Raw genomic sequence first — 13,585 nt, 5'->3', positions numbered from 1 at the left:
TTGTTTAATGAACAGTAACACTCGGGACTCTTCAGGATGGATCAATTAGGTAATGGGATTTTAAAAATTAAGAAGTAAGGAAGTCCTCTTACTTTTCTTTTAACTTCACTTGCATCAGTCACATTTAAGAGTTGGAATGTTTAAAGAAGGAGTACCTCCCAATGTGATTGCAGGACCCATGTGTGAGATGGAATTCTATTCTTAGACTTGTTACAATTTTCCCTAGTAATTAGGAAGCTATATGTCCTGGATAGAATGATGCTAACAAGCTCCTGCAGTTTCTACGCTAGCAAGAAATCAAAGGGACCCAAAACAGACAACTCACTTCAGTTAAAAGATTATGCAGTCTAGTTATTAAAGCTAAGCTCTTCTACCATTTTCTATCTAAAGAGACTTCCTAAGAGTCAGATTCTACAGCCAAGATGATTTACTCAAGAAAAAAGAAAACTCAAGAATGGGGAAAAAAAAAAAAAATATATATATATATATATACACACACACACAAGTTATTAGAAGAGGTTCATTTCAGGTAACTTGTACATTTTTAAACTTTCCCAAAGAAAGATGCGAAGATATCATTATAAAAACCATCTATAACCTCCTGGTAATTTCTCACGGGACATCAACACTCTTCCCCCATTTAGTGAGGGTTACTATTAAATTTACAGTTAGTTGGAATCTTTTTTTGGAAATACAAAGCCATGTAGGAATCAATGGAGCTGACATTTACAAATATGTTTCAGATAGGTCAATATAACCAAATAAACATGACGAGACAAACAAAACACCTAGAAAACAGAAAATGTTGAAGAAGAAGGCAGCTTGGCCCAACCACCAAGAGTGGCACTCACATACCTTCAGGACTTCCATCGGCACCTGGGTGGCAGAGGGGAGGGTGGTGGGCACGCTGACGTTTATGGCTGGAGTCTGACTCACAGGCACTCTCTGTTGCATGAACTGGGCCGCCTGCAGCTTCTGCTGCTGCTCCCTGCGTTCCTGCTCCTGCATCTGCTCACGCATGAGTTGCTGGCGTAGCAAGATGCGTGATGTCATACTGGAGGAGCTTATCGGAGGCTTGGAGGCCCCAGGATGCTCCTCGGAACTGCTGTGGGGAAACAGAAAAACACACATTGAGTTCCTAATGAGACCTTTCATTTGAGTTTTGGGGTATCCTAAATTGCACCAAACTATGAAATGAGCCTGTGCAAAATATAATCAGATCGCAGAGTAGTATTCCACCTAATTGAAAATCAAGAGCTGACAGGATTTAAGTCATCAGTAGTTGAATTAAAATAAGTCGGCTTGATTGCATCTAGGCATTTTTATCATACAGCTTATTTTTTTTTTTTTGACATTTTATATCGCCTACTACTCATCACCACCAAATATAGTGCTGCCATATGAAGTGCCAAGAAGCAAGGGATCTTAATGGTACCCGGAGTTTCACACTTAAAAATAATTTGCTTGATTTCCTTTTATAGTCGAATCTAGCCAAATAACTACTCCTGTACACTATCTAAATTCCTTGAATATATCTAAACTGTTTGCTAACACACAATAGTTCAAAAAAAAGGTGAACTCCATCATGGGGAAATTTTTCTACGATACAAGTGAAAGTCATTAAAGAAGCCTTTGGACCAGAATCTTAACACTGAACTCAACCTCAGTCTTCAAGAAAGAGGGCAGAAGACAGTTAGTTCGGCAACTCCATTCTTCATTGCCTGGGTTTCTTTGTGCAGTCTTTTCTTCTGATTCTTCTTGGCAAGTCCTATCCAACACGCATTCTGTGAGTTCCCCATGAGGCCTGCCTCTAATGATGCTGGCACTTACTCTACCCAAAATCATTTAAAAAGCTTAAATACTTGTCACAAGTCAAGAAAGGACTTTTTGATTTTCCTAAATATAGATTTCTATTGTTTATCTTGCTAGCTCTACGACATCAAGAAGTAAATAAACCTCTCTCTGCCTTAGTTACCATGTCTGAAAAAGAGGAATAACAATATTGTAACTTACTTACCCATTTATCAAAATGGGAGATGCTTTTTAAATGTCTTTTGCATCATTTATACTCTAAAGCCCTACCTCTTAGGAATTTTGTGAGGATTAAACAAAATAATGAATGAAATAGTGCACACAAATCCCTTAATACAATGAGCGCTATGCAGTACTGCCTCAATAAATGTTTGTTGCTGCAATTACTATTATCTAGAAATTTTACATCTGGTAATATCATTTTCTTAAAAAAGAAAAACAGTTTAGGGCAAAGAATATAAAACCTTAATTAGTACCTGGAAACAGAAAAAAAGAGTAATATTTAGGAAGTATTTATATTCAAATCAAAGTTATTCTTCCAGAGAAGTATCTGTACCTTTAAGCTTCTTTCCTTGAATATAAATCCCAATATCATCCTTATGTTCTAACAAAGGCAAAATAAAGCCTTTAAATTATTGACCAGCCTTATAAACTTAAAGATAAAAACCTTCAAATTCTTCAGGCAAAAAAAAAAGTACTAAAGAATAAAGAAATGTTTGCATTTCACCTTCACAGTGTTCCAGAAAACTATATAATAAAAATTATACTAGCATTTGACTCATTACTCAGCACAGAAACCTGGTTCAATAGACTGTGATAAGTTCATATAAAATAATGCTGTTAATATAGAGCCATTAAAAAATGGTATAGAGATATATTTATGGTTGTGAATTAAAACTATACAATATATTAAACAGGAAATCCTGCTATTAGAAAGGTATGATTAAACTTAAAAAAATGTTTACTACAAGAAAAAGTACAAAGATAATGCTACCCTGAGCTATTGTTGGAATATAATACCACAATACTCTAATATTATCAATATCAATATTACCTAATATTATCAATTATCAAGTTGACAATACTATCAACTGATTCAGAAATTTCACCGATGGATAACTTTCCTAGGAAAATATTCAAAATGTGGAAAACCTGACATTACAAAGCTATTGACAAATTGCACAGTATTCTGTCCCCTAACATGGGCGTGATTATGTAAATTATGAGGGGAGATGTGACTTAAATAATACAAACTTTTAGTTACACGATGAGTAAGTTCTGAGGATCTAAAGCACAGCATGGTAACTATAATTAACATTACTGCCTCGTACACTTGAAATTTCTGAGAGAGCAGACCTTAAGTGTTCTCATCACACACAAAAATATGTAAGTAACCATGTGAGGTGATTAATGCGTTTCACAATATATAAATGAAAAAATCATCACATTGTACATTTTAAATAATTTTGTTAATTACACCTCAATAAAGTTGAGGAAATAAATAAAACCATTCAAAAGATGTAAGCATAAAACAGGTTTAGGAAAAAAAGTAAATTATGGACTTCCTTGGTGGTCCAGTGGTTAAGATTCTGCATTCCCAATGCAGGGTACACGAGTTTGACCCCTGGTTGGGGAACTAAGATCTCCCATGCCACATAGTGCAGCCAAACAACCAAAAAAGTAAATTATGATACATATAGATTTGATAATATACCTTTTTAAAAAAATTGCTCAGCACACAGCAAAGTGCAAAATCCATGTCCTAAGACAAATTAAAAAGTAGAATCAAAAGTGGATGTCCATTCTAATCTAAAATAAGTAGAGTATACATATGTACACAAATACACACATGACTAGCGAAAGGATGAGAGTTGCCAAAGTGGGAGTGGGATTATAGGTAAATTTCTTACTCTTTACTCTTCCCCTATAAACCATAATGTCACCATATTTTTTCAGTGGCAGGATATATGCCACTAATTTGAAAACATGAGGAACAGGAATTAACTTATAAGCATGAAGAAGTGACTTGAGTGATCAAAGTCACCGTTTGGCTGGAAGAGACTAGATCCACCCTAGACAGCATTTTGACAATAGGATAGGGAAGTGCTGACTTGTATCCAGCACACTGGCTCTTTTGGAAGTCTTCAGCATCCCAGAAGACTTAGACCCTCTTTCCTTTATAGTTTCCTACAGATATACAAAGACTGAAAATGCTAATACCCGGTTTATTACTTTCATATCGTGCATTCATCTACACCATAAAAATACCCCATCATTTCTCAAAAACACTCCATTCACCTGCTCAGGTTCTGCTAAAAGAGCACCAAAAGAAAATGCATTTTCCCACTTTTGAGTATGTGTTCAGAGTTCAAACGTACTTTCCTCAACCCAGAAAAGAAGGCTATTTAAAAATAAATAAATAAATAGATGGTCTTGCTATTCAAAGCCTGTCAGGTTAAAACATTCCCAAAGAGACTGATCCTTTTGATAAAAACAGGAGCAAACCTTTGTGCCTTGGCAAATGCAGCTGTGGAAAAATCGCACTAATTAGCTGCTCAAGACAAGCCATTGGCTGTGATACTGGGGGGAAAAAAAATCCTTTCAATTAACAGTAAAGCATTCTTGAGACATCTTAAGTTAAAATTACTTACTAGTCATCAAACTCTAAGGCTGCAGACTTTCAAGTCAACAACAGTATCATTTAAAACATTTACTGAAATATCCTATTAGGAAAAAAATTACATATTTATATGGTAGACTCATATATTTAAATTAAAACCCCACACACAAAAAAAATCTAGCAAGGTTCAGCTAATTGACATTTGAATATGTCTTCTCAAAGAACAAAAAGGAAAAATAGTCACTTCACTGCACACATACCCTACTGGATATCTCCATGTTAAAGATGACTCTCAGATTGTCAGCTTTCCTCGATCTTTTAAACATTACTTCCTCTTAGAAATAATTGAATCTGCAATTATCACCCTATCGACAAAAACAAAAATGCCTACACATCAAAATGTTAGCAGGTCACATGAGCAAGTTTTAAACTCAAAGTCGGGTTTTATGTGAGAACGTTACAGGTAGCCAAGAGCTTATTTTTAAAATGAGGATCTGATGCTTCAACTACTACTAATAATAAGAGTTGTCTCAATGTATTTAGTTTTAAAAGCTGACCGAACTCATCCAGGGCCCATGAACCTCAATGTGCATTAGGTAATCCTAATTTCATCAGTCTGATTCCTTTTAATCAGATTATTTAAAGGTCATTTATTCAACAAATGGCTATTGAGGGTTTCCCCTGTGCCAGGTGCTGGGAATACCTGGTTTCTAATCTCAAGTTTAAAAGGCAGGGTTGTGTAATTTTTTTTAAGATGCCTTAAAATTAAGTCAGTTATCTAGATTATTGGACTCTTATCTAGTTCCATGTGGGAAGGTATATATCACCACAAGAAGTCACCCTTTGAAAGGCAACTGAAGGGGAGGCAAATGCCTTAATTGGCACTTACCCACATCACTAAGACCAGGCAACTTCCCTGAAAACTGGGAATTGCTCAGTGGTGACTCAAGGAGTACAGCCATCAATGGGACACAACTTCTAGTTGAGTCACTGCTGAGCAATCTGATCTTTAATGAGCCACTCAACTTCTCGGAACCTCTCCAAAACCCACCTCCTAAACGTACAATGACTGAGGGAGCGAATGCCAGCTAAGTTACAGTGATAACACACCAGACAGAATATGGACACTTAGCTAAGTAGCCATAAACATGACCTGAGTTCCTAACTTGATGGCTAAATTTACATTTTTAACCTTCAAAGCATGACCCTTCTCTGTGATGATAAGAGACATTTGGACATGTGCTCTGTGAATCACTGGTATATTCCTAAATTCAAAGAGTTAATTCCTCTGACTTCACCAGCGACTTAAATATATCAGAAATCTGATAAAATTCAGTATCTCGCCATCCAAACAACACTTGCCTGACCAATCCTCACCTTTCACGGGGATGCCAATACCCCTTCACCAGACCTTAGGAATCAGTCTTTGGTCTCCATATCACAATCATCCAAGACATGAATCTGGCTGTAAGCTGCAACTTAGCTTCTAGGCTCAAGGAGCTGATGAACTTTCCCTTGCCTTACCTCTCGTCAGTTCCTCAGGCAGAATACAGTCCTGGCCTTTACTAACCTGTGACGATAGCCAAGTCAGTCAATCTCTTTGAGCTTTGGTTTTCTTTATTTATAGATTGTTTAATACATTTGCCTCTTGGCATCAGAAGGAGGATTAAAATTTGTAATAGAGGTAAAAAGCACAATAACCAAAACACAATTCTGATAAACTGGAACAGAGTTAAAAAAAGTAGTAGTCAGAAAACATGAAACCATGAACAAGCTACTTCTTTTTTATGCAAGAAAGTGAATTTTTATAAGCCTGTATGCAAGCTTGGACCATAGCATATCTGTTTTTTAAGATTTAGGCAATCCCTTTTTGATTCAGAGAATTTGACAAAGTTTGAAGGGGTGAAGAGAAGATAATCTATCCTGCAATTCACTCACAAGATATAAAGTAAAACTCCTAGTATTTTTTTCCAGGAAAAAGGAATCTTCATTATAATCATTCAGTTGATAGAGCTCAAAGCCTAGCATCTGCCTGCACTGGATACAATGTAATTATATCCAAGAAAGCACAGTGGCTGATGTTCACATAGACAGTGAAGACACAGGAAGGCATGATAATTAACCTCATGCACAGGTAAGAAAGCTATGTCAGAGATAGGTTAAGCTACTAGGGTTTCCAAATGCAGAAGGCTGACTGCCACAGGATCAGCTGAGGACCCTGCCTAAAGTCAAAATGCCCAGGCTCCATTCCAAGAGATTCTGACTTCAGGTTAGGTAAAGCCCAGGAATCAGTATGTCTACAAAAACTATGCCACTGATTTTGATGCCTGGTTTGGAAACTTGGACACCCAAGATCGTCCATTTGTTTGGTAGGAGTGCTGGGACATGAACTCACATCTTTGATTCTTAGACCAGAACACTTTCTTCCATGTCTGAGGAAATGCACATTCCATCCCCAGCCTCTGATAACTCCGACAAGAGCTCTGAAGAGTCCTTCTGATGCTGAACCCAACACGTGAATGGAAGGAAATGGGAAGGACCATCTACTCCTGCCAAATGGGCTATAAAACCAACAAGACAAAAAATCTGTCCAGATACTGCCAATGAATCATTATGGTTACAACATAACTATTCTATCATAAGGAGGATTACATAAGAACCTACAGGCTGAACCTACAAAAGTGCTGTTCTGTCAGCAAAAAGAGATTGTTAAGAGTCTTTAGAAAGTAAGTCCAAGTGCATAAATTACCAATGTGAGAGTCAGTAAACAGATATATCTTTTTAAATGGCAGTATGGGTATCTAACATTTTAATATGTACTGGCTCTTTAGTTGTGGCACATGAGATCTACTTCCCTGATCAGGGATCAAACCTGGGCCCCTGCACCAGAAGTACAGAGTACTAGCCACTAGACGAAGCAGGAAAGTCCTAGTATTTAACGTTTTCAAAGGATCAGTTATTTCCATTATCTTAACCTTTCCCTTCTTTCCAAAGTCATTGCTGTGTAAGTGTAGAGATGACTTTTTCATCATGTATGGTAGAAGCAAGTACCAATAAGAATATATATTGATACTTGTCTATATGATATATATATATATATAAATATAAGAAATATATGATGTATCTGATAAATGATATATATGATAAACATATATCTCACTTAAAATAACTGAGAGTATAACTCATGTAAATGTGAAAGTACCAGATTTCACACTTTGGCTTCAAAAGTGGAAATCTTGTGGACTTCAGCCATCACCAACCTTGGTTGCAGCGGTCAAGAAAAAAAAAAGAAAACATGCCAAATGTCCAGCTTTTCCTGGTAACACTATCAGCTCAGACAATAAATGCTACAGGTTTCTGGCACAGAGGAAATAAAAAGGCTTGCGAAGTGCAGCTTGTCTTTCTCCTCTTCTTTCCTTCAACAAATATCTGAAGGTCTTCCAAGGGCCCGTTCTGCTAGACATGAGGCCAGCTTGGTATCCAGAGAGGACTGCATGCCCATCCTCTGGAGTTCTTTACTCTTTGTTGTGCATAAGGAGGAAAGTGTTCTAAAAAAGCAAGAATTGCCAAGTTAAAAATATGGAAGTTAAAAATCCAAAATCGTCACTTTTCAACACCTAGAATCCTATTAGTTTGAAAGAATCGTAGTCTCTCTGAATCTATTTAGGATTAATACTCTTTAAGCTGGACCTTCGACAGGCACCAGTAAGAGTAACTTCAATAACTGATGAGATAAAAATCAAAAAGAAGCATTATAAGACTTATATCAGTATTTTTCAAAGAAACATAATAAGACACCTAATATATCAACATTCTTCAAAAGAGGGTACAAAAAGATTCCCTGGAGTACAGGAAGAAAAAGATTGAAATTTATATAAAATTTACCCATCATTTTTATTTCCTATTTTTATACATTTTGTATATTATAATATTGGGCTTCCCTGGTGGCTTAGACAATAAAGAATCTGCCCAGGTTTAATCCCTGGTCAGAAGATCCCCCGGAGAAGGGAAAGGCTACTCACTCCAGTATTCTTGCCTGGAGAATCCCATGGACAGAGGAGCCTGGCAGGCTATAGTCCGTGGGGTTGCAAAGAGTCAGATACAACTAAGCAATGAACACACACATATTATAATATAGCATCAGTATAGTGACACATGTATGAAATTTATAAGTAAATTAAAATATGTTGAGAGAGCCAGCTTGAAAAAACTTACTTTAGGAGATATGGCCCAAAATGTTTGAGACCTCTATAATATTAGCCCAGTGTTCTTCCAGGCAGTATTCACCATCAGATTTTTTTAAAGTTGATTATATGCACCCCTCCCAAATTGATTTTCTTACTTCTATACACTCCAACCAAGGAGTATCTGTTACTGAAAGCTATTTTTAAACACGGATATGAGGGTGCCATTTCCTCCTTTTAAGGCCACAACTGTCCTCCATTTCCCACAGATGCCACCACGGCTTTCCACACTCTTCACTCTCAATTCGTTTCTAAGAAATTATTTCTGGCAGCCTATCAAAAGGTCATAATGCAGATAAAGCAGACAGCCCCACACTCAATCCTATCTTTCCTATCAAGCTGCATTTCATTAGATCACACTCTAGAATTCCTGTTTACACTGTCCAATCGTGGAACCTCATTCACATCTAGATGCCATATTTTAAAAGACTCTGAAAAATCCATTCCTTACAAGGTAGAAGTAATTGATATGGCATAACAATATAGCCCACTTAGAGCAATTTAAAAGGAACAAACTTTTTTTTTTTTTTTAAAGGAACAAACTTTTATCCAAAACTATAGTTGGTAAAGAATCTGCCTGCAATGCAGGAGACCCATTTTCTATCCCTAGGTTGGCAAGATTCCCTGGGGAAGGAAATGCAACCCACTCCAGTACTCTTGCCTGGAAAATTACATGGACAGAGCAGAGCCTGGAAGGCTATGGTCCATGGAGTCACAAGAGTCAGACAGAACTTAGTGACTAAACCATCAAACCACCATGACAATCTAATGAAAGAATTCAGACATGAGTGTGAAGTAAGTGGAAGGATCTTTTTAAAGACTCAAAAGCCTCCTATCTCTACTCGAACAATCACCCCAGGCACAGGTATGCTCTGGCCATGTGTCAAGATAGCAACACACCAGGTGAGAGAAGATTCAAAAGCCTTAGATTGCCATCACTTAGCAACTACTACATGTCTAGGACATATCAACCAAGATGCAAAGTTTGCAAACCTGTAAAAATCAAGACAAAAGTACCAATTATGATCTCAGGAGCAGTGAGTATATGCACTTGTCATGGTCTAAAAGCCAGCCTTACAAACAGTGGTAATGATTTATGACGGTCACATGTTACTTATGCTGGCTCACCATACTGTCTCATTTCCTTTAGAAAGTACCCTAATTCCACCCTGAAAAACCAGCCCCTTCACTTTCCATTCATGAGGCAGGTTATGGTGGTGCTACTAACTCCAGACCTAGAAACACAACGTGGGTTTGATCAATCAACATACCCATCGAATGGGCTTGTACTCTAAAATGATCCAATAAGAGGCAGCCCAATGCCTCTGACTACAACTACTGGGGAAAAAGACCTCTGTTTATACTAAGGTTTGAAAAGACGGTAGGATATAAATCTGGAACTTCCTGGACCTATGTGGAAAGAAAGGCAAACCAGAGGAAACAGTGATGTGAACGGCAAGAAGGAACCGGGGCCTAGAAAGAAGGAGGAGGGTAGAAGAAGCCAGCATGTGGATGACAAACAGCATCTGGATCAAACCATCCCTGAAGCCTTATAACCCTGGACACCCGATACATTGATGTACAAGGGACTCTCAATCTCCATTTCTGTTTAATCCAGTTGGATATGCTCTGTTAAACCGTGGTACATTTTCGTGTCATTTTAGAAAATATCAGTTATTTGTTAAAAATAAAAAAATCAATGTTTTGGCCTAAGAGCTACAACTCAAACAATCTAGCTACCCATTCTATTTTGCCCTTGTTTTGGCTGGTACACTGCCACTCACATTTCCCACCTTTTCAGGGTTTTAAGGTTCTAGTGTTAGGCTTCATGCCTAAGTTTTGCTAGTGAGACTTCAGCAGAAAGATCACGTGGTTTGTTCAAAGATTCTTCCTAAAGAGATACCCATTTTGCCATCATGTCTCCTAGAATTTAGCTGTAATGGCTGCAGGTCTAGCAGCCACTTTGGACCATGAAGATGAGACCCAGACTTAAGGATAGAGCTGGAACGTTCCTATCCCCTCATGACCAGATAGAGCTAGCTCTATGAAGGCAGAGATTTCTATGCTTCATTCAGCAGCACCTAAATTCCTCAGCACCTAAAAGAATATTTAGCACATAGTGGGATGAAATAAATATCTATCCAAAGAGTTAATTTGGTATCGCTGTCCTAACAAATAACCCACCTCCTAAAATCAGGTAACACTAGAACCTTAATGCTGGAAGACCTTTAATAAAAACCACTGCCTGAGTCATCCAGTGACAGAGAACAGTCTTGTCCCAAAAATCTCAGTTCTAGAGACCAACTGCATTAGTTTAATTATAAGACAAACTTTTCCTCCACATTTTAAGGTTTCTCAAGTCAGAATAGATCACATATATATATATATTTTTTTTTTCTTATTAGTAGACCTTTCTTCTCCCCTAAGCAGTCATCTTATAATCAATAGTAAATCAGATACAAGGAAACCCATGTGATAGACAAATACTATGACACTGGATTAGTCATAGCCACTCAAAAGCACAAAGGAGGTACAGTTTGGATAATTCAGAAATCTGAGCATTGGAGAAACACAATTAAAAGGCCACAGGAAGAAACATCAATTCAGTCAGTATCTGAAATGAAAATCCATTGAGTGGAAAAGAGGAAAGCAGAAACCACGTACCCAGAATACCTCTGTTGAAATTCCAGCTCTACCGTTTCTCAGCGATAAGACGTGGCCAGGATCTTTCACCTGCCCAAACCTGAATTTTGTCATCTACAAAATGGAGGTAGGAGAAAAGTACTTTTGTCAAAGAGCAAGTATGAGAACTGAATATGGTAATGCAAGTAAGATTTTTAGGACAGCAGTCAGCACACCCTGCAGACAGTAAGTAAATGTTAGGCCATGGATTCTTCTGTGCTGGGCTTGAATTCCCAAATTGGTACTCTCTGAGCTTTCTAATAACTTGGAACTATTGAAAACTGGAAAGTTATTCTCTAGGAACCCAAATTCTTATAAGGTTGTCTTCTACTATAATGTTTCTTTGCTTTCCTAGTGGAAAATACAAAAGAAACAATTAATTCACAGAGTATACCCTCCCTAAAAGAAGAGGCAAGAAGAAGTAAATGAGCAACAGCTCAGTGAACAAGTTTTGTCAAAGATATGAGCTAAGAATTTCATTCTGAGACTTTGTAAAGGGAAGCATGGTCCTATGGCCAGTATTTTAGTCAACCAGAAAAAAAAGAAATCAATTAAGCAAAAGCAGTTGAAATTAAGCATTATTTTGGATATAAATTCAAGGATGACATCACTACTATCCTAAAGCTAAATGGCACGCTTTATCCATTTATAACATCCATTAATTTGCTTAAAAATAATATTTCAAAAATTACTGTTATGGAGGACATTCTTGTGTGATATGAACCACAGAGAACTAACTAGTATCTGATTTACAAAGGATAAAATTGTAACATTTCTAACCTGATGACATTTTAAATACATAATAATGTATATACTCTGTTCATAAAATGTTCTATCACTTTAGAGAGATGAGTAATTAAACTGTTTTAATGACATATACAATTTTAAAAATCTATAAAAGCAAACCATACAGCAAAAATAGAACAAGACATTAGAAAACAATTTAAATAATTATAAAGTCTTTTAAAGAAGTATCCACTGAACATTAGGAATTTTACCACAATTACATTTACAGGAATTTTATTTTTTAAGAATCAAATTCTAAAAATACTTCTGCTACTTTTAGTATTTTTCCATAATTCTTGCCGTCTTTAAACACACCTTCACAAGCTGCTGAACATAATGCTTTTCTGACTTAATCAGAACCTCTCTCATGACCCAGGAACGTTCAGTAAATAATTATTAAGCTCCAGAGGTGGCTTTTGCTTAAGTTGATTTGCTTGAATGCCTATTCACTTAGGGACATGGCTTTTAGTATTGTTTTCAAATCTTATCACCTAACATTGAAAGTAAATATTAAAGGAAATGGTGGCGGGGGCGGGATAGGAGAAAGCTGTGATCCATTTAGCATTTCTCCATCTTAGTATTTCTTTGAAAGTGCCAATTTCACACTCGTTCTACATTTCTATGCCAGATAGATGATTCTGATGTTTGGATGTTTTCTTTTCCTCTCAAAGAGAAAAAAAAAATCAATATAAAGAAATGCAAATGAAATGTTTATTAATGCAAGTGTACTACTCCACAGTGTGGGGTAAAGGGGAGAGGAGAAAGCAAAAAATCCAAAGTGTCTGCAAGGGGACAATTCTGACCAATGTCACTAAGCACACCCGTTTTCCTGAAGAAAATCCTTTTTTAGTCATCGCAAAGCCCAGCTTCAGACTACCTTAGTAATCATAAATCAAGCTCTGTTCTCACTCAGAGCTGTGATTTTTCGAGCAGTCATTTTGGGGGCATGATTAATTTAAGACCAACATTCCATTTCAAATGAGAAAGCAGAGCTAATGGACTAGCATTCAATCCCCCCACCCCACAGATTAGTTGTTATCCTTGTCACAGTCACCTACCAGAGGTTACAGCTGAAGCCGATTAAAGCCACATCACAGAGTAACAGTCCCAGAATTTTTAACTCCCGATAAAACCTTCCCTTTCTCTGTTCTCCCCTTAAAAACAAAAAATAAAAAAACAAAACTCCTGCCAAGTGGTCCCAGGATTATTTCCAGAATAAAACTCCACTTACAGATAAAAGCTTTCAAAGGAACAAGGCATGAACATCTGAACTCTAAGCGCCTCCATCTTTTTTCCTTTAAGGTGTTCTGCAAGCCCTTGGCGAAGAGTGAAAGTCAAAGTTAGTTCTGGCACTGGCTGTGTCACTAGGGGTGGCTCCTGATAAGGCCCTGGAAACTCCAATCCAAACACAGCTCGTGCTACAACGGTGCCCGGTGTCTGT

At 37.2% G+C, this 13,585-nt stretch overlaps 1 protein-coding gene across 6 annotated transcripts in view; it reads right to left on the bottom strand.

Moving 5' to 3' along the window:
- The window catches only part of MITF (melanocyte inducing transcription factor), a 230,614-nt gene that overhangs the window by 93,728 nt on the left and 123,301 nt on the right, over positions 1-13,585 (bottom strand). For 3 of the 6 annotated variants that reach the window (XM_040247233.1, XM_040247236.1, XM_040247237.1), the window contains exon 2: positions 856-1,105. In XM_040247233.1, the coding sequence (XP_040103167.1) occupies positions 856-1,105 (250 nt within the window). Of the gene's footprint in view, positions 1-855; positions 1,106-13,375; positions 13,573-13,585 lie in introns of those variants that run through there. The other 3 variants (XM_040247238.1, XM_040247234.1, XM_040247235.1) reach the window with 2 other exon arrangements.

Source organism: Oryx dammah, unplaced genomic scaffold (assembly GCF_014754425.2).
Source record: "Oryx dammah isolate SB20612 unplaced genomic scaffold, SCBI_Odam_1.1 HiC_scaffold_9, whole genome shotgun sequence".
NCBI lineage: Eukaryota > Metazoa > Chordata > Mammalia > Artiodactyla > Bovidae > Oryx > Oryx dammah.
The sequence above is the reverse complement of the archived record's forward strand: the minus strand, read 5'-3'. Positions and strand labels throughout refer to the sequence as shown.